Source organism: Petaurus breviceps, unplaced genomic scaffold (genome assembly GCF_028583685.1).
Source record: "Petaurus breviceps papuanus isolate PSGF00001 unplaced genomic scaffold, PetGlider_PUasm1.0 90667, whole genome shotgun sequence".
Classification (NCBI taxonomy): Eukaryota; Metazoa; Chordata; class Mammalia; order Diprotodontia; family Petauridae; genus Petaurus; species Petaurus breviceps.
Window position 1 is genome coordinate 7,366,689 of NW_027187302.1, and position 22,633 is coordinate 7,389,321.

Below are 22,633 nucleotides of genomic sequence, written 5' to 3' on the forward strand. Positions count from 1 at the left end.
CAATTTGCAAGGAATGTTCTCTAAACTTGAGCTCACTTTCCCCTGGACTCTGTAGACAATTGTAGGAAGGTATATTCCAAACTTTGGGGAGGAATGTTTTGTGCCAACTGTTCTTACTAGGATGCTTTAGTAAAATTCCTATTTCCAAAAGCCATTTAGGTCTAGCTGCCTAATTGATATCCACTGATAACAGGAGAAGCATAATGGTGGGGGTTTATGAGCTACAGTACTAGAAAACACTCACAACCCCTCAGCGTTACCCCTAGTGCCCTGGGAGGAGAAGTAACTAGCCAAGCTCTGGGGACCCAAATAGGCAGCATAAACAGGGATTTCTGATAACAGCCCAGAGCCTGGTCTAATATAACAAAAATGATTCCTAAGGAGAGGACATTAGCAAGTAGGAGGATCTGGATGAGTTAGAATTTCTGGATGATGTGACACTTTAGCTGAACTTTGAAGGAAACTAAGGATATTGAGAGTACGTGAAAGATGGATTGTCACTACAAAGAAGAACCAGGACGGTTTGACCAGCATAGAGGGATATGGAAAATTAACGAGTTATAGAAGCCTAAACTGGAACCAGATTGTGAAGGGTTTTAAAAGCTAAACAGAAGAGGCTGTATATCATCCTAGAGGCAAGTTAGAGCTTCTTGAAAAGGGGAGTGATATGGTCAGATATTGGTATATTGGTCAAAATATTGGTATTTTGCAAATACCAATATGGCAGCTCTGTGGAAGACATTGAAAAAGGGAGAGACTGGAGACAAGGAGACCAATGAGGAGTCTATTGCAATAGTACAGGCAAGAGGTGGTGAGAGCTTGAACTGGGGGCAGTGGGTGGAGAGAAGGGGATGGAAGCAAGATACATTGTGGAGGTCAAATTGATAAGATTTGGCAACTGATTGGATGTGAATCATAGAACTTGGTCCTATAGACAGAACTGGGGGTTAAAAGTTGGGGTTCTTTGAATAGAAGAAACAGATGTCACAACTTAAAAAGGACTGTCTGAAGAGGAAAAGGTCATGTCTCTGATTCTTTATCCAGTAGAATCTTCCTTTCATTCTCACTGTTATTGTCATTGCCCAGGGTTAAACAGCTAGCAAGTGTCCAAGGCCAGATTTGAACCCGGGAAGATGATTCTTCTATCCACTGTGCCAGCTAGCTGCCCCCTTACTCTCAGTAATCTTGTCCATATTGTGAGTGCTTACTAATATAGAGGAATGATGGCTTCAAATGTCTAAATTGTCTTTTGTCTTTTCTTTATTATCTGGAAGAGGAGGTAATCATTTTGAATAATTAAATATCTAATTTAATTCTGTTTGTGTGATTACTTGGTAGATGCACCCAATGTTTTTCATGTAAAATGATTATAGCAATCTGTTCATTTTTATTTAATTTGAAGTTGCATTTTATTAAACACCATGTGACAGATGTAATTTTTCAGGTCCCCTGGAAAGACTAAAAATAGCTTTATGGTTGGTGCTTTCTGTCTATATTTGCAGCAGGAAAGTTGTCCCTGATGCTTTTCTTTAAGGATATGATAGATTTATGCCATACTGAATGTCTTCTTCAGTTGTTTCAGTCAAGTCTGATTCTTCGTGACCCCATTTGGGGTTTTCTTGGCAAAGATACTGTAGTGGTTTGCTATTTCCTTCTCCAACTCATTTTACAGATGAGAAAACTGAAACAAACATGTCTGAGTGACTTGCCTGGGGTCTAGACCAGGGGTGGAGGAACTTTTGGCCTTGGGGACACATGTGGGCTTCTAAGTCCTCGAGTACAGCCTTTTGACTGAGTCCAAGTTTTACAGAACAAATCTTTTTATTAAGGGGATTTATTCTGTGAAGTTTGGATTCAGTCAAAGGCCACACTTGAGGACCTAGAGGGCCACATGTGACCTCAAGGCTGCAGGTTCCCTACCCCTGGTCTAGACATTTTAAATAAATTTTATTGTTGCCTTTTGTTTTTCTACCAATCATTTTCCCTTAACCTCACTTCATTTACCCAATATGGAGCCCTTCCTCATACTTGTAGAGAGAGAGGATTCAAAACCGAGACTTTGCTGGTATCCATACATATGGACCTGAAAGAAACAATAATCTTGCTCCCTGGGCATCATTCCAGGGCCTTTCCCCTGCTATTCATCTGCAAGGGAGAGCAAAAGAATTTTGGAACTGAGAGAACAAGAAAACCTGGACTCCTTGGAAGTTTGCTGAATGACTACTATCAAAATGAATGCTGACTGAGAACATTTAGCTTGTGGAAATTAAGAAATGTGTTACAAAGATTTTCTGACACTAAGTTAGAGAGAGATGTCTGACAGAGAAGCAATCCCCCATGATCAGGAAATAAAGCTTAAAAATAAAGTCAGACCTGAAAACACTAGCTAACTGGGGCTGCTCTATATTTCCAAGAGCTTGGTACCTGAAGCAAATACTCTTCTGGAAATTCCCGCCTTAATCAAGGTTCTGAGAAATAGACAAATGCTTCCTTATGGGGGAAAATACTTGCTAGATTGTTTTCCCTAGTCCAATGTTACTACCTTTTCTAAAAGAATTGTATTAGGAAAAGCCTCTGGGCTTTAGGGTAAAAGGGTTAGGCAGAGGCCACTCTTCCATCTAATTGAAGTTTCCAGCTGGAGGCAGGAAGAAGCTCCACACCCTCAAGCCCAGGAATGCTATACCTGGCAAAACCCTGCAGCAACCAATGCTGAGTGCTTCCATGTGAAACCAGCAGGGAGCAACTCCTAGCAGAGACTGCTTGTCTGGCAGAAATTGAACTCTTGGGATTAAACTTGCTTGGGAGCAGAACAATTAAATCAGAAGACAACAGTCTTACAGGGCCACAGGCACAAGTTTCCCTTCCACATATAAACCATGGCCACTATGGGTATGTCCCTCCACACGTCTGGCCTAAGCACTTGTATTCCTTATATATTCCCTACCTGTGTGTCCTACATGTGGATTCCCTACATATGTCTACTATTTCTATTTATGGTATATGTATTTGTGGGCCAACGTGCCCCAGATTTATGGGGCAATAAGTACCTTTTAATTGAAATAATAATTTCCTCTGGCTGACTATAGTAAGAATAAACACATTAGTGAGGGCTTAGGAGTAATGGTTTGAGGTGGATGCAGACCCACCTGGTACCTTGAATTAGAGGCAGCTATATAGGTTGAAAGGTGCCCCATAAGTTTGCAAAAGCCAACAGGCTACTTTCTTCCCCATGTATTCCCAGATGCCTTCTCTTATAGTAACATCACTTCAGCATCAGTGAAAGCAGCAGAACCCCAACTGCTCCCAGGATATTGGAAAATGCAGTGGTGGATTATAAACTAAAAACAAAAAAATTATCATTTGCTACAGGAAAAATTGAAAACGATCACAGAGTAGAAGACAAGAAGTTAAAAATATACTCAGATATAGATGAGGTTTGTCTCCCTCTTTTTATTCTCTCAAGTTATCTAGCACAGTTAGAAAAGATATAAAATATTCAAGAGAATGTGTAAATAGAGCATCATAGAAAAAATGAATTGCCTTGATTGTTTTTTTAATTTATCTATGTACATAAAAATCTTATATTTCCTTATTTTCATGCGTATGCCCTTGTAATACATATTCCCTACCTGTGTGTCCCTCCATGTAGAAATACCCTACATGTGTCTACTATTTCCATTCATGGTGTATGTATTTGTGGGCCAATGTGCCCCAGATTTATGGGAAAATGTTTTATTGCTACTTTTCTTACTATGCTATTTCAATAAACATCTTTTAATTGAACTAATAATTTCCTCTGGCTGACTAGTGAAAATAAACACATTGGTGAGGGCTTAGGAGTAATGGTTTGAGATGGATGCAGACCTGCCTGGTACCTTAAATTGGGGGTAGCTACATAGGTTGAGAGGTGCCTCATAAGTTTGCAAAAGCCAACAGATACAGAGACCATGTCTTTCCCTAAACATTTTCAAGAAATCACCAAGAAACATAATTTATGACATTCAAAGGTATTCCTTTGGCCTATTATTTCCTCATCAGTAAAATAAGAAGGCTGGCAAACACTGAGTAATTCTAATATATAATCTTGCCTCCAAAGAAAAGATGAGGAAATACCTTCCACCTTTCAGTAGTAGGGTAGGGTACTTTGGATGGGGAATGCTATATAAACTGTCAAGTGAAATCACTGTGTTGGTTGGTTTTGATTAACTATTTCTCTTTGTTGTAAGGAAGAAATCATATTTGGCTGATGTTGAGTGGGAGATGTTTCTTTCTAAAAATGACGATATAAAGAAAACAGGTATCAATAAGATATTTTTAAAATAAGGAAGCTAGACTAGGGTTTTTGGACATCTCACTTCATGATCCTATAATCTTATGACTCACCTTATAGAGTCATTTCAGTCTATTTCCTGCATATATCACTATGAGTGGATAATACCTTTAGACAAGCCTCTCTCTACCAGACTACTTTCTTCCCCATGCATTCTCAGATGCCTTCTCTTACAGTAACATCACTTCAACATCAGTGAAATCAGCAGAACCAACTGCTCCCAGGATACTGGAAAATGCAGTGGTGAATTATAGACTAAAAAAAAAACTTAGCATTTGCTATGGGAATACGTGAAGATGATCACAGAGTAAGAGACAGGAAGTTAAAAATATACTCAGATGTTAAAGTAAAAATACTAATGGATAAGGCTTGTCTCCCTCTTTCTATTCTTTCAAATTATCTAGCACAGTTAGAAAAAATATTCAAGAGAAAATGTGTAAATAGAGCATCATGAAAAAAAGGACTGCCTCGACTGTTTTTTAAAATTTATCTATGTACATAAAAATTTTACATTTCCTTATTTTCTTTTTTTTTTTTCCAGAATCTGAGGTCTGTATTCTTTCTCATGAGAAAGTACACAGCCCTGTTTGCTCAAGGGGCATCAGCCAAGGACTGCCTATTTCCTTATTTTCAATGACTACTTGCACAATAAATATATGTATAAATATGGGTTTCTCCTCTAGGTATACCCCCATTGAAGGTTTTAAACTTTGGTGAGCTACTGGTAGCAAATGCTCATCATATTGCTAGTTTAACTACCTAATACAGGAGGGCTGGGTCCTAGCACCGGATTTGAAATCAGAGGTATCATAGGTTTGAAAACTGGCTCTTTCACTTTATACACACACACACACACACACACACACACACACACACACACACACACACACACACACACACCCCATTCATTTCTCTGGGCCTCAGTTCCCTCATCTGTAAAATGAGGGGGTTGTTCTAGATGACCTCTAAGGGCCCTTTTAGCTCTCAATCCTACAATTTATGATTTCTTTTTCAATTTCCTTGTTTAACAAAATGAGAGGATCAGACTAGATAATCTCTAAGGTTATTTACTGCTCTAATATCTTATGAACCTATGGATATTACTGGTCTAAATATTTTTTTTTATTTTAATAAAACAAGTATCTTACACTTATTTTCCAAGCAAAATGGTTTTTCCTTAACTCTGCTATGGGCCCATGTGAACATGACTCTCTTATAGAATTTCTCAGTTGGAATTTGTCTTTTCTCTAGAGTTTCTATATTTACCAATGAGACAAAAGACCCTTGGAAGAGTGCCTGAACTTCTCTTTGGACCAGACCACTCTAAACCAAGGAGCCTTTCCCTTTCTAAGATTCTTCCATTCTCCCTCACTTTGGGGAAGACAAGCAAGGTTGGATTGATTCATAAGACAAGGAGATATTCTCCTAGTGGCCCTTTTAGCTGGGAACTCTTCTGCCAAGAATCCTTTCGGTAGGAATTTCTTTACACATGCATCTCTTTTCTCCATTCTCCTCCCAGCTATGTTTCTAACTCTCCAGATTTTGCCTTCTCATCCTGGGATTTCGCTAAGCACCTTGGACCTTCCCACCCTAAAATATCTCTCCATCCTACCAGCCCTCTTCTCTCATTTGTAAGCTCCTTTCATGGCCTCCATTTTAGGGATGGGTCCAGGCTGGCCATGCTTCAGTTTCCTCTCAGCTGTGACCTTCTGGATTTTACCCCCAACCAAAGTACCTTCTCCACCCTTCCCCAACCCTTTTCAGCTCCCTTTTATGTATCATCTCCCCCCATTAGGAGTATGCTCCTTGGGGTAGGAACCTTGTTTTTACTATCTTATTTGTATCCACAATACTTAAAGCTGTGCCTGGTACAAAATAAGCAGTGAATAAATCCCTGTGATTTGTCTATTAGGCAAACTAAAGAGGGAAGATTTTTTTGTTTACTTTTAGTTTACAAGATTCAGTTCCACAATCCCTTGAGTTTCAAATTCCTCCCCCCCACCCCATGGCATCATGCAATCAAGTATAGGATCTGCAAATACTTCCACATTAGACATTAGTCAGGTTATAAAGTAGGATTGTAACCGATGGAATGAACACTGGGAAAGAGGAAACAAAACCAAACAAGAAAAAGAAAGAGAGCAGGTAGTTTGCTTCCATCTGCATTCAAACTTTGTTCTTTCTATTTCTTTCTCTGAATAAGGAGGGAAGATTTTCTTTCTCACCTTGCCTCGAAGCTCCCTCTCCTTCCGCTCCTGTACGGTGGTCAGGTAGTTCACTGCTGCGTACTCCAGCACAGAAAGGAACACAAACACAAAGCTGACCCACAGGTAGATGTCCACGGCCTTGATGTAGGAGACTCGGGGCATGGAGGCATTAACACCAGTGATGATTGTAGACATGGTGAGGACAGTGGTACTACCTGGAAAGGCCCCCAGACAAGGTTAGTTCAGACACTGAATTCACTTTTTTAAAAATGTCTTAATCTCCTTACCTACTTTGCAGAGGTAGGGCACTATGGGTGTGGAATATTGGTTATATCATCATATATGATCGGTGAGTTGACTGGCTTGGCTGCTTTTTGTTTTTCTTAAATCTTTTTCTTATTACAAGCAATGGTTCTTTGGGTAGGAGAAGGAAAAGGAAATGAAATAGAATGGAAATGAAAGTGATAAAGACCAAAAAAATCAATAAAATGTAAGATTAAATTGAAATTTGGCTTAAATTTGGTTTCCTTAGAAAACTACTAATGTGATTCACGACTCACAAGTACCCATTCTTGCTCTCTGGAAGTTTTGGGAAGATTTTACCATATGCTTTCCTCACCACCTTCCCCCACCAGAGTCCTCGGGATCTAACCAAACAACAGGACCATTTTCCTGGCAGAACACATTTCATCTCCCCAAGGTAACCAGTACTTTGCCTCATATTTGCTAACAGGGCTAGAAATGTTCCAGGAAGATCCTGTTCCAGAATGTAGATTTAAACTTGAAAAACCTTGATGAGAAAAAATAGGGCCCCCTCCACCCTAGGCAAATAGACTGGTCAATGAGATATTGAGATTCAAATATGCTGGTCAGTGAAATAAAGAAACTAACAAAGGCCCCTCCACCCTGGGCAAATGGACTGGACAATGGAATCAAAACTCTTAAGCTTCCATCCCTTGTCTGCATATCCCTGCTTGCATCATCTCCCTGTGCACGTGGCACATTTCCTCCATAAGAATCTCGAGCTTCTCCAGTGCCTCCCTTAAAGAGTTGCCCCCCTTAAGGAGCTGCAATCTCCCTTAAAAAGGAGCCTGCTTGGTATGTTACCTGGAATAAATGCTTTACTTGACTTTGAGACAGCCTTAGCAAATTCTTTCGAGACAACACCCACAACACACACACACCCCTTGTACCTCAACATTTTGGTGCCCTTGTACCTCATCATTCTGATCCAACTTCCTCATTTTACAGCAGGGGAAACTGAAACCCAGAGAGGTGATGTATTTTGGCTAATGTAAAACAGGTTGGAAGTACCCTCATTTTACAGATGAGGAAATAGAAGCCCAAAGAGGCGTCCTAGCTTGCTCAAGGCCATACAGGTATTAAGTGGCAGAATCAGGACTCAAATCCAGGTCCTTCTTTCTCCAACCCTCTTTCTATTGTAACTCTTTTCTAACAAATGTTTAGACTTGGAAATTACAACAGTGGCAACATAATAGTTACAACGCAACCTCTTCAGACCTCAGATTGCAGCCCCATTTTAGTAAAGGTTAGCTTTAATATTGCATCTGAACATTCTCCCTTTTTTAATCAGCTGGCATCAGATGGTCTATTGAAGGATGTGGGGAGGTCGGGCACAACACTTTAAACTTTTTTCTCTCATCAGCCATCTGGTTCCCTCAGGTTTTCTTTTTTGCCATGTCTCAGCAGAGTCATAACTTACAATTTGTTCAACTTGGGCAACAACTGTATAAAATGCATCTGGGGAGGAGTTTACATGTCTTTTCCATACAGTGGATAAAGGACAACATCACTCTGGACTTGTTGAAATATCTTTTTACCCAGTGAAACTCTGGCAGGCACCGCTCTGTGATCAATCCAGAAGGACACCCAAGACAGCATAACCATCAGGGTAGCAGGGAAATAGGTTTGGAGCAAGAAGAAGAAGATGTGGCGACGCAAGGTGAAGTTAATGTACAGTCGGTTGTACCACCCTGTTAACCAGAAGAAATCATGTAATAAAGTATAATTTGAGGCAAAAAACCCTAGTCACCTTTCCTATCATACTCATTCCCAAATCTCTCACTTTCATCATATTTTTAAAAAATATATCTTTATATGCTTCATGAATAAATGAAGCATTCACATTTATTTTAAAATTCCATTGAATAATTATATAATAATTGAATAAACATATATTTGAATAATTATATATAGTTGTAAGAAGAACTGCAATTGTATATCTAATAGGCTTTCAGTTCTAGACTTAAATATAGACATAGACATAAGTATAGATATCCATTAGGATTTCAGAGGTTGATAGTTATAGAAATTATTTCAGTTCAATATAGATTTAAACTAATTAAATCACAAGTCCAAAAAAATAGACATATAGTTATAGATGTTTCAAAGAAGACAAAATGCTTCTTATTATGAACTCATAGCTGGCTTTCATAAATCTATTAACTCAATTTATATTATCTAACTCTACATACTATACTCAAGTAATATGCTAAATTGGGGGAGATGCCAGGTTATGTCTGGTAATATCTGAAAAAATGAAGAAATAGCAAATATCACCAACCATCAATGAATCTTAGAGATGGAAGGGACCTCCAAGGTCACTTTATACCTGAATGAGAATCCTCTCTTCAACGTTTCCATTGAGCAGTCATCCAGCCCCGATTTGGGGTAATTCTCCACTAATGGAGAATGCATAACCTCCTGTATTTCCTCATATTTAGCTGAATTTTTTTTCTCTGAAACTTTCACTTGTTACTCCTACTTTTTCCTCTCTAGAGCTAGAAAGAACACTTGCTTTTGGAGGCAGAGGAGCTCCATTTAAATCCTCTGTGCCTTATCATCTGTAAAATTAGGAGGTAGGCATTTTGCAGAGCAAAGTTCCAAAGAACTATGCCCAAAGGGCAAGCAAACTGTGATCCCCCTTGTGATCCAACAGTACCACTACTAGGTCTGTATCCCAAAGAGATCATGAAAAAGGGAAAAGGACCTGCACGTACAAAAGTATTTATAGCAGCTACAAATGTGGTGGCAAAAAATTAGAAATTGAGGGACAGCTCATTAGTTGGGAATGACTGAACAAACTGTGGTATATGAGTGCAACTGCCCTATAAGAAATGATGAGCAGATGGATTTCAGGAAAACCTGGAAAGACTTACATGAACTGATGCAAAGTGAAATGAGCACAACCAAGAGACCATTATACACAGTAACAACAATATTGTATGATGATCAACTGTGAATGACTTAGCTCTTCTCAGCAAAATTGGGAGCTGGACTAGGCAGCCTCTAAAGTCTCTTCTGGGCTCTAAAACTATGATCCTGAATCTAATCCTTTGTTTATATGATATCTTTTCAGGAAAGTTTCTATCTCACTGAAGTAGAAGTGGGAAAGGAAGGTGACAATATGATACTATATAGTTACATGATGCAATATCGCATCATCAAAATTTCAATGCAGGAAAAAAACCACAAATTTACAATAAATTATTAAATTTAAGATGCATCATTTTAAAAAATACATTTTATATATTAAATGATGTAAATTTTTTTCAAAGAAAAAAAACATTAAAAGGTTAAAGAAAGTAGATCTCCAGGGGGGTACTGAGTAATTTTTTTTTTGAAAAGCAGGTGGTAGGCCAAATAAATTTGAAAACCTCTGAGGTAGATGCTATTATTATCCCCATTTTACAGATGAGGAAACTGAGGCAGACAGAGGCAGTGACCACGGTCACACATCTAGTAAGTATCTAAGGATGGATTTAATTTAGTTCTTCTTGATTCCTAGTCCAATGCCATATCTACTGTGCTACCTAGCTACCTCATTATACTTAAAGTGAAATATTTTTAACATTTATTACATAATACTTATGATGAAACAGGTCTAGTCCTTTTTAATTAAGGAAAAGCATCATAGACAATAAGTGCTTTAGGAGAAGGGAAATATAAATCTTCTGAAATAGAGGGGGAAGGCTTCATGGAAGAGAACTTACAGGTAAAGGAAGTAAGTTTTCCCCCTAGATGTTGGTGCCTGAGGCAAAGTCTCAACCACTTTGCCCTAGTAATATTTCTAGCTGCATGCTTCAGTGTTTGTTCAAACACAGGAGGTGATTTTAATGGGGGTAGGTTAGTATGGGGGCAGCTAGGTGGCATAGAGGACAGAGTGCCAGCCCTAGAGTCAGGAAGACATGAGTTCAAATCTGGTCTTAGACATTTACTAGCTGTATGACCCTACGCAAGTCACTTAATCCTGTTTGCCTTAGCTCCTCATCTACAAGATGAGCTGGTGAAGGAAATAACAAGCCTCTAGTATCTTCGCCAAGAAAATTCCAAAAGGGTCTCTAAGAGTCGAATTTGACTGTAAATGACTAAACAACAACAACAAAACAACCAAGGTTAGCATGAGGCTATATTCAAGCAGGTGAGTGAACTCAAGGTATATTTCTTGGAGCATTTACCCTTCATTCTTTACTCCATAAAGTCAGTTCATCCTAATTATTCCCCTTTCTTCCCACTTGTCCGAAGTGGGTAGCACTGAAATAAATGGATGCAATGGCCTCTGTCCCTTTATGGCTATAGGGTTCTGTGATTCTGTGTAATACCACTGATCTTTGGACTTTCATGGTGCCTTTCTCTGGAGGGAATGAGAACTACCTTTATGAGCTCTCCTAATACCCTTGTCTTAGTGCTATGGTGCCAAGGGTGATAATTGCCTTAGAGACATGGGGCTCAAATCCAGGAACTGTAAAAATGAGCACCAAGTGTCCCAAAAGAGGCCATTGAGAACTTCTGGGTGACACTGTGATGGCTGGCTTGCCGGGGTATAGAGTAACTCATTGGAAGAGAAAAGCAAACCAAGCACACTGCATTTGAGATCACTGAAAACCCTCAATGAAAGGTTAGTGAAAGAGAGAAGACCAAAAAAAACAACTCTATAATGCAGTAGGGATCTCAAAAGAGTACTGTAAGGGTTTGGGACTTGCCAAGAATAGAGTAGGGGAGGCTATCAGATACCAGAGTGAAAGAACAGAGTGTGCTACAAAGGGACACTAAAGATGGGCCATCTCTGCAGGGGATAAAAGTGGGAGGGAGGTTCATGGTGGGGAAAAAAAAGAGAATGAAACTGTTCCTCCCCCGCCCAAGGCAGTCTTCAACCATTCCACTGAACTGTAGCTGCCTCCACTGGTCTATTGCTACAGAATTCTCAGATGGCCACTTTTCGGGGTAGTTATAGAAGGGAATCCTATATGGGAACACTTTGGATCAGATGGTCCCTAAGGTCCTCCTAACTCTGATATTTTGGAATTCTATAAAAAAGAGGTTGAGGAAAAAAAGTGAAAGGGGAATTTTGGAACAATTAACTGGGCCTGGAGTCAGGAAGACCTGAATTCAAGTCTGGCCTCAGTCACTTACTAGCTGTGGAACCCTGGGCAAGTTGCTTAACCTCTGTTTACCTCACTTTGCTCATCTGTAAAATGGTGATAATATACTATTTATGGAATAGACAAGAGGTCATTGTCACTGGATTGAACAGTATGTATTGGGAGAAATTTGTAAGAAAACTGGAAATGTAGGAGAGGGCTGAGTTATGAACGGCTTTAAATGTCAAACAGAGCATTTTGTATTTGCCAATAGAGCCAGCAGATAGTGTGTGTGTGTGTGTGTGTGTGTGTGTGTATGTGGGGGGGAGGGGGGAGAGTGGTGAGTGACATAATCAGACCTGCATTTTAGTATAAATCATTTTGGGGGCTAAATGGAGGATAAATTGGAAAGGGGAGAGGCTTGAGGTAGGCAGACCCACCACCAGGCTATTGCAATAATCAAGGCATGAGATTATGAGGGCCGGCACTAGAGTGGATGAAAGTAGGAAGGGATTTTATCTCTATTGTAATCCCCCTCAGTTTATAGATGATTAAACTGAGTCTGAGAGAAGTTTAGTGACTTACCCAAGGCGACTTGGAAAGTTAGTAGGTGGCCGGGCCTGACTTTCTACTGAGGTCCTTTCCCTCCAGATCTAGCACTCATCCCTCCTAAAAAAGTTTCTTTGTGTTTGTTGGTCTCAGGCCTGGAAGTTCTGACTGATCTTAGCCTGGTGATAGTCAGTGAATAAAGGAAGAGCTAGTAATAAGATGTTTAGGATCTCTCTGCCATCCCAAACTGCAGACTCCATGTTACTTAGCAGAGGTAAACTGGGGAATCATTCTCATTTGTTTTCTTTCCCTTGCATTCTGCTGGGCAGTGGCAGAGATAATGATACCTGTACTGCTGTAGAAAGCCAGTCTGGACGTCGTGTGAAACTTGTGAATCAGAAACTGTGACAGAGAAATCTTCTCATCTGTTTTCAGGGATTCATCTCCATTCTTCCAGTACAACATCAGATCTTCATCTGTGTATGCATCTTAGAGAGAGAGGAGGGAAGAGAGGAAATTTGACTCCCTTGTTTTCAAACCAGAATCATGCAACGGACAAAACATGGACCAAACATGGACCAAACTGCTTCTTGCTGGCAGGTCACATTAAACTGGTGGCTGCCAGAAAGTTACAAAAGGCATGGAAGTCATAAGGTGAAGGAAGACCTGTAATTTAAGATAAGGAAATCACTTACAGCTTTCTAGCTCCAAGGAGCACGTCTGTGAGTCCAAGGGAAAGTGACTGAAGTCCATGTTGCACATTGCAGTGACTGTAATCCTAGAGAATTAAAAACAAACAAAAAATGGGGATATTGGTTTTTTTTAAGAGTTGTTTTGTTTGTTTTGGTTTTTTAACTCTTACCATGGATAGAACAAGGGGATTATGGGGAGGAAGGCCATCTCTTTACTTTCTTAAAAGGTTTCAAAACCTAGTATATACATTACGGTGGTTTGCAGACCTGGGAATGTTAAAACCACACACACAAACCTTCTATTAATGAAATAATTTGCCATAGTCTGTGGGTCTTTACCACTAACTTACCACGTCATTTAGAGTAAGTGCTTTACTTACGTATGCTCCCTATTCTCACAGAATCACAGAATTTAAAAGTCAAATAGGAGTTCAAGGGTCAACAAAAGGAATCTCTACTGCCTTTTAGGAAAGGAATTTCCATACATCTTATACTCTACACACATTATAGAAGTTTCCAGTTTCTTTTTGACAACCTCTAAGAAGAGGGAAGCTACCATTTTTCAAAGCAGCCTGATCTACTATTGACCAAGTCTAATTGTTAAGAAGGGGACAGCTGGGTGGTCCAATGGATAGAGCACCAGGCGTGGAGTCAGGAAGATTCATCTTCCGGAGTTCAAATCTGGCCTTAGACACTTACTAGCTGTATGACTCTGGATTAGTCACTTAACCCTGTTTGCCTTAGTTTCCTCATCTGTAAAATAAGATGTAGAAGGAAATCGAAGACCCCAAATGGGGTCACAAAGAGCTGAACATGACTGAAAAAAGACTAAATAACAACAAAAATTAAGAAGTTTTTAGTTGTATCAAGTCTAAATTAGCCCCTTTGCTTTTTCTACCCATTTCTCCTGACTCTATTCTCTGGGGCTAAACAGAATAAATCTAATCCTTCCTCCACACAACAGGTCTTCCAATGCTTGACAGCTGCCATGTCCCCTGAGTCTTCTCATCCCCATGCTAAACTTTCCCAGGTCCTTCCACTGATCCTCATAAGACATGGACCTAAATCCCTACATTCTCCTGTTTCTCCTTAGTTACAAAATAAAAATTAGGACCTCTTTTGAATCTATGATTTCAAAGCTAAATATTAGGTTATTTAGCTATTAAGTGACCTTGACCTGCCCAGGGTCACAAAGCTAATAAGTATCAGAATTAGGATCTGAACCCAGACCTTTCCCATGCCAATCCTACTTAGCTAGCACACTATTCACTACACAATACTGTTTATACCTAAATGGAATGCTGAACAAAAGCCACAACCATGGACTTGTAGTGATAGTTTGTCTGTGGATCTGCCTGGTCCTTCCAGAATTCTCTGAATGCCTGCTTAAGCAAAACTGTGAAAAATGCCAATTGTTCACAGTACTGCTTCATTCAAACTAGTACTCTGACCCCAACAATGGAACCAAAGAGAGAGGAGGTAGACTTGGTCTCCATAACTTCAACTTCAAAAGAACAGAGATATGTGATAATAATTTACTCTGCTATTTATTTTACCTAAATAGTTCTCGTTTCCTGTTTTTTTCCTCAAATATAAAGAGGCCAGAAGTTAGCTAGAGATAAGAAAAAATTAAAATCAGGGCAAAGAGCCAAAACTGTGTCTGAATGTTAGGAAATTACTCACTCTAAGCTATTGTGATTTCCATAACTTTTCTTCTGACAAAAATTAATAAAACAGAGAAAGGGATCACATAGACTTGAGAACTTTATATTGTCCCTATGCTAAAAAGCGAGCTAACTGCTATAATAAGGTTTGTGGCTGATTAAGTATTCAAAGAGAAAGAATTAAGGAGGAGAAAGTAATAACTGGAGAAAAGACAATGCCCTAAACCAACTCTTCCTCCCACTCCCCAGGAAGGAGATAGAAATGAGTCAGCTCTGCCCCCTATCCAGGAGAGAAAAGGGGAAGAAAGAGTCAGGTAGTGACAGATGACTCTGTTCTTCACAGTAGCCACCACTAGTGTTACACTAGGGACTTCCCTTCAATAACCTAGCACAGATTTATCCAACCCACCTTGAACAAGTTCATCTTTCTAGTCTGCATCTCTCTGGCTTATCCAGGAACCTCTTTGGCTTACATGACTTTTCTCTGAAGCCTGGCCAGTTCTCTAACCCCTAGGAGATGTTGCTTATCAGCTCAGAGGGATTGTAATAGCTAAAAGAACTCCAGGTGGTGCTGTAGGGAAAACACAGTTGGACGGGGTGCCTTACCTCATGCTGTAAAGAACATGACCATCTGGGAACACCCTGAGCATGATGTTATCAGTTGTGGTGTCATGAGTGAATGACCTTTTGGAATGAACAAAGAAGACATCTGGGACCCAGATTTTCTTCACTAGCCTCCCATCAAATGTCATGCTTTTGTTAGTGGTACTGGGAAAGGAGAGGCGTTCATCCTTCCAGTAATGCCTCAGGTACAGAGTCATTGTAAAATCCTGCAGGAGGAAGAAGGAAAGGATTCTAGGCAATGACTTCAATTCAATCCAATTAAACAACATTCATTAAGTGCCCACCATATGCCAAGCACTGTGCTAAACACTGGGATTACAGATGTAAATGCAACAGCTGCTGTCCTTAGAAAGCTTGTATTCTAGAATGCAAGCATCCCTAAAAGTGTCCCTAAAGTCTGGACACACAGGAAATCTCATTATGCATATTTTCAAGAAATGAAATTAATGAAATTTTTGACAACATTTTATTTAATTAGCATAAATGAGATTTCAGAGGAAGACATAGGAGACATAAAAATCTTATTAATTAATTTAATTAAATTAATCTCATTAACATGGAAAATAGTCTCCAATAGCTAATGAAAGCTTTTATTCCATATGAAATTGTCATGGCTAAAATTTATGTTAATGAAATAAAATGTTGTTTAAAATTTCATTTATTTCTTGAAAATATGCATAGTTAATGAGATTTCCTATGTATCCAGACTTTAGGGACACGCTGTACTGAAGAGATACAACATGCAAACAGAGGAATAAAAACAAACGAAATAATACAAGATAATTTCAAGAGATACACAGTACTAACAACTGTTGAATCAGAAAAGGCCCCTGTGGAAGTCTGGACTCTGAAGGAAAATAAAGATTCAGGATGACTCATTGTCATGAGCTCAAATCTGACTTCAGTCACTTACTGGTCAAGTCACTTAACCCTGTTTGCCTCAGTTTCCTCATCTGGAAAATGAGCTGGAGAAGGAAATGACAAACTACTCCAGTATCTTTGCCAAGAAAACCCCTAAAGGAATTATGAAGAGTCAGACATGACTCAAACGACCCAAAAACAACAAAGAATTCAGCATCCTGAACTCACATATAACCCACCAGCCTCCCTGTTTTTAAGGACACCCTTAAAAATATGACCCTAGAAGTATGACTTCCAGTTATACAGAACCTCCCCAAAGATTATGAGCAGGTCTGCAACAATGTGAGACAAGAGTGTTTCTTTCTATGGGACAGTTCCGAGGTCAAAAGGGGAAAAAAAGAAGGAATAACTCCAGACCCAACAGGAAGAGGCTGACAGTGAGGGAAAATCAATAAATTATTTGAAAAAATATTTTTAAAAAGGAAGAAGGTGCAGCATTGTCTGACAGGGCACACAATAGAGCTGGCCTTATTTCCCCTTAGGAAGAATAGTCAGTTGCCTACTTAGTGTGATTTCAGATGCTTTATGAAGGATCCACACTCCAGCCCCCAAAATATCTCCTCCCACTTGCTTGGCTGATGTCTGAAATGTTGTTGTTTAATTAATTAATTAATTAATTTTTAGTTTTCAACATTCCCTTACATAAGATTTTGAGTTCTAAATTTTCTCCCTCTCATTCCCCTTCCCCAATCATGTGAAATGTTTTAATAGTGAATAAACAAAAGCCCTCCACCACCCAACCCCAACTTACCTTTCCAGCCTTATTATACATTATTCCCATTCTTGCTCTCTAGAGTTTAGCCAAACTGGACTTTTGGCGATCCTCACGCACACAGTACTTATCTCCTATCTCTTTGTCTTTTTCCTGGCTGTGCTCCATGCCTAGAACATACGTCCTTCTCAAATGAACCTCTGAGAATCCCTAGTTTCCTTCAAGGCTCTGCTTAAATGTCACCTGCCTTTCCTGATTTACTGTCCCTCACTCCAGCTAGTAGTGTCTTTCTCCCCAAGTTATTTTATCTATATCCATGTCACATCTATTTTGCATACTCCTAGACTATAAACTGCTCCAGGGCAGGGATTCTTCTCTTTCTCCTCCCAGGGCCCCAGCACAATGGCTAGCACATAGCACTCAATGCTTCCTGTATGATCGAACAAAAATTTGTTAGGTACCAAGATGTGTACAACACTGACCTAGGTTCCAAAAAAAAATTTTTTTTAACTACATAGTACCTGCCCTCAAGGAGTTTATAGTCTACCCTTTACAGATAAGGCTTAATATACAAATGCCCCCCAGCGAAGTAACACATTGACTTAGAGCCATATTGAGATGTATATGATAATAGCATCTCTCATGAGTAAGTTTTTGATAAGGGGCGTAGATAGGAGGACACCAAACACCTTGAGGAGTGAGATATAAAGAGAAGAGAGAACACACTAGAGAAGGGGGAAGGAGACAGAAAAGAAGGGAGATGGGTGACCCTGAAGATAAACCTTAGTAGTATTGCAGTTTTACTTAGGAACATCAATCTTTGCAGGGAAACTTATACTCTTAAAAAGTAATGACCACCACAACAATAGATGCCTCTTTTTAGGTATGATCAAACATCCCTTACAGCTCTTTCACATTCCAACAGAAGTCATTCCTGGTGCCACTGATCACAGATCCCCTTGCATGTGAATGGTCATACACTAGCTGTGGGGCACCTCAGGTATAGAGAACTGGATCCAGCTTTGGGTCTAGTGAGGTCAGTCCAAGCATCAGGATATAGTCCACCTGAATTGTTCCTCTGGGTCCAGAAGTACCCCCCAGAAGGTAGGTTTATATGAGGCCTGTTAAATAAAGATTCCAACCACTAGATATATGTCTACACCTGAATTCCCAAAGTGAATGGAGACTGAAAAAAGTCAGGCCAGGCCCAGTTCCGACATACTTTCCCCCAGCTCAAGGCAGAAGACTAAACCAGAGTATTACAAATGGTCTAGCACTTTGAATTCCAGATTCCTACAGACCCCTATGCCTCTCCCTTTTATACCTCTCTCAAACATGTGCTATGTGTTTCCTGGAGGGGGTGGGGGTTAGTCACCTAGCACCAGACCATGCAAAAACCTCTGTGCCATCTTGGAATGGGAGAAGGACAGCAAACAGAGCCTTCAACAGACATAGAACTTTGAGCTAACTTCAAATGAAAGCAAGCAGAGCTCAAGTTCCTACTGAGCTTACAAAGAGGTTTCCTCCTGGCAATGCTGTGAGCAATGTGTGAAATTGAAAACTGACACCCTATTCTATATTCTATTGTTTATTATCAGTTAAGAATTGTATCTAATTACTGGAATCAATATTTATGGCTCAAACTTAGACTTGATTGTATAGGCCTCAGTAGTAGAGTTTGTAAGACTTTATTTTCCCTGTTCATAAAGGCTACGACCTGACCACAAAGACTCAAAATCCGTAAGTTTTTGTTCACCAAGGAATGGGGGAGGGAGGAAAAAGGAAGACCACAAGTCAACCTAGTCACAGTATGTTTGCCCAACATGAGACTTTTCAGGAAACATGAGTCAACTCTATGTTTTACCTGGTTGCCCTGGAGCCTGGAAATCCCCTCTCTGAGTCAAGCTAAACATAAGCCCACCTTCCATCTTCACAGCAAAGCAAACACAATTCAAACTTGGTTTCGTTTGAATCGCTGGCACTTTATGTAACCAACCAACTCTATAAAAGAGTTGCTTTGCCTGTCCATTAAGGGGCTTGAGCCCCTTTTATTGGCAATTGCTAGTCTTGCTAATAAATTACACCTCATTTTCTCTTTACTTCAGATTTTTATTGCAACACATATTGTACAAAGAGTGAAGCATGGTGCAATGGAAAGAGCCCTGGCTTTGCAGTCAATCAGTCAGTCAACAAGCATCTATTAAGCTCCTACTATGGACCAAGAATTGTGCTAAGTGTTTGAGATACCAAAAAAAGACAAAAAATAGTCCCTGACCTCTAGAAACTCTGTCTAATGCAGGGACATAACATGAAAATGATGATGCACAAGCAAAATGAATACTGGATAAATTGGATATAATCAACAGAGGAAAGGTACTAGCATTAAGGAGAACAGGAAAGGCTTCTTGTAGAAAGTGAGACTTTAGCTGGGATTTGAAAGAAGCCAGGGAAGCCAGAAGAATAGAGATGAAGAGGGAGAGAATTCCAAGCTTGGGGGACAGCCATGTGAAAATGATTACAACAGGGAAATGAAAATTTGTGGAGGCACCCTGTAATGGAAAGACCTGGGTTCAGATCCTGATTTTGACATTTCACTACCTGTGTGACCTTGGACAAGTCTCTTTTCACCTCTCTGGACCTTACTGTTCTCATCCATAAAATGAAGGGTTTAAAGGAGATGATCTCTTGGGTCCCTCATGGTTCTAAATCCTATCCCCATTTTATAGATGAGGAAACTGAGGCTTGGAGAGATTAAATCACTTGTGTCCAATGGCAGATTTGAAATTTGAAAGATTTGTGATTCCAAATCCAGGTTTCTTTCCATTATACAGTGTTTGTCACCTTCAAGTACCCATTTCCCTGCCCAGATGCACAATGTGGACAAATGGCAGTGCTGCCTCCAGTTATACAGGCCTTTATAATACCATTTGAGCATTAGATTCCTCACTGACCGTGCAAGACTAGCATTGTGTTATAGTTACATACCATATCCACCTCTGAGATACTGTCCAAGCTTTCCACCTGCACATCCACGCCAACAGGAATTGCAGGGCCTGCAGAAGAAAAACAAAACTAAACTGTTTAAGGACTATTCTTTTATAACCATGTGCCACACTTACTAAGTGACTTTTTCCATTAGTGTTTCTGGTACTTAGCTGAATCTGAGGCCACTTCATGATGGATTTAAAGGAAAAAAGATTCCTCATTCTGAATTCTCTGATTGGTTTTCATAGTTAGTGATTATATTATTAAGGTACTGTGGTCAGAATCATAATATATGTACATATATACACATACATATATACACAAATATACACACTCACATAAATATGTATATATATGTAGATATTTGGTATGTGCCAGGCACTGTGTTAAGTGCCTTACAATAATTATGTCATTTGATCTCGAGCCTCACAATAACCCTTGGAGGTAGTTGCTATTATGATCTCCATTTTACAGATGAGGAAATTGAGGCAAAGAGAGGCTAAGTGACTTGTTTGCAAAGGGTAACTGGTGGCCCGTTAGGAAATATCAGTTAGTTTTGTTGTTGTTCAGTCGTTTCAGTCATTTCCAACTCTTCATGATCCCATTTGGGATTTGGAGATTTTCTTGGCAAAGATACTGGAGAGGTTTGCCATTTCCTTCTCCAGCTTACTTTCCAGATGAGGAAACTGAGGCAAGCAGGGTTAAATGGCTTGCCCAGGGTCACACAGGCAGTAAGTGACTGAGACCAGATTTGAACTCAGAAAGAGGAATCTTTCTGACTCCAGACCCAGCACTCTATCTGCTGGTCCAATATCTGATAGAAAAGTTCCCTTATTTTCTGAGTGGGGACAGTAAACCAGGGGTTATAAAAACACATTTTGTGTCCTGTTACACTTGCTAACTTATTATTTGATTGCCAAAAAACCCTATTTCATTGAGAACTCACACAGGACAAGTGATCACACTCAGAAAAAGCAATACACGGACACTCTCAAGCTCTTCCTGAAGAACTTTGGAATTGATTGTGTGACATGGGAGACACTGGCACAGGACCACTCAGCATGGGATGCCCACATCAGAGAAGGTGCTGTATGAATGAGCAAAGCAGAATTGAAGTTGTTCAAAAGAAACGCGAGATGTGCCAATTTAGAGAATATACTCCAAATATTCACATGAACTATTTGTGCCTGACCTGTGGAAGAACATTTGAAGCTCCTATTGGTCTGATCAGCCACAGTTGGACACACTGAAACTTGACTCTCGAATAATGATGTCATTTTAGTTCTCTTCGAGAACAAAGGACAGCAACCAACACTTGCTAACTTTTTTTTTGTATGTTTTTTTGCTTTTTGGAGGAGGAGGGTAGGACAATTGGGGTTAAGTGACTTGCCCAAGGTCACAAGGCTAGTAAGTGTTAAGTGTCTGAGGTCATATTTGAACTCAGGTCCTCCTGACTCCAGGGTCGGTCCTCTACTCACTGCACTACCTAGCTGCCCCTACACTTGCTAACTTATCATTTATATTTTGTTGTGAATTAATTTGAAGAGAATGGTTTTTTCTCTGTCTCTCAAAGTTTATCCTGGATGCTGCTAGGAGACAGAAGAAGAGGGTGTTACCAATCCTATTTAAGAACAGTAGGTGTCTCCTGAGTTCCTTTCACTTCTACCCCCACCTTCAAGAACTCAAGCACAAGAGCTTTCTCTCTCTCCCTCTCCCTCTCCCTCTCCCCCTCCCCCTCCCCCTCCCCCTGTAAGACTTCCAAGTGAAAAGGATCCAGAGTCAGATCTCATTAACCTCTGCCCCTCTTACCACTCTTAGCCCAGGTTTCTCTGAGCCCCTTCAGCATGGGTGACTGAGAGAGTAACAGTGTCATTGGCAGAGACAGTGAAGGTGGGAGTGGGATCTGGCTGAGGTTGGGGAGATGACAAGTTCAATATCAGGCATGTTCCCAAGGCTCAAGAAAGACCACATTTGTTTGCGGGGGAGAAGAAACAATTAGGATTCACTCAAAATGCTCACAGCATTAGCACCCAGGTCTATCCATCTCAGTTATTTCCCGTCACTTTGTGGCTAGGCCCTTAACTAGTATTGCTCCTGGTGTCTCTGTCTCATGGTTGCTCATCACTGGTGTTCCTTGCTCAGCTCACACAGTGTCACTCACTCCTCATTCTACCGACTATTCTCTGTACCTCCCAGCAGAAAAGGTGGTGGTGACCTCAACAAATCACTACCTCCAGTCTAGGAGCAATCCCCATCACAATTCCAGTTCTAACCAGTAAAAACATTGTTCAATCATCACTTTTTTCCAACAATGGTATCAGGTGATGAAGCAACTAGGTGGTATATTGGATAGAGTGTAGGATTAGGAGTCAGGAAGACCTGAGTTCAAATACCATCTCAGATACTTACTAGCTTCTCGACGCTAGACAAGTCATTTAACCACTCTGTGCCTCAGTTTCCTCACCTGTAAAATGGGGATAATAATAGAACCTCTCTTACTGGGTTGTTGTTAAGATCAAATGAACTAACATTTGTAAAGTGCTTTGAAACTTCAAAGAACTATATAAA

General features: G+C 40.0%; 1 protein-coding gene across 1 annotated transcript in view; it reads right to left on the reverse strand.

Moving 5' to 3' along the window:
• The window catches only part of LOC138143850 (gamma-aminobutyric acid receptor subunit rho-2), a 71,464-nt gene that overhangs the window by 15,638 nt on the left and 33,193 nt on the right, over positions 1–22,633 (reverse strand). Inside the window, exons 3-8 of the mRNA XM_069065128.1 lie at positions 20,066–20,133; positions 15,430–15,653; positions 13,163–13,245; positions 12,815–12,955; positions 8,379–8,531; positions 6,556–6,752 (exon numbers count right to left, since the gene is read on the reverse strand). Of these exons, the coding sequence (XP_068921229.1) occupies positions 6,556–6,752; positions 8,379–8,531; positions 12,815–12,955; positions 13,163–13,245; positions 15,430–15,653; positions 20,066–20,133 (866 nt within the window). The remainder of the gene's footprint in view (positions 1–6,555; positions 6,753–8,378; positions 8,532–12,814; positions 12,956–13,162; positions 13,246–15,429; positions 15,654–20,065; positions 20,134–22,633) is intronic.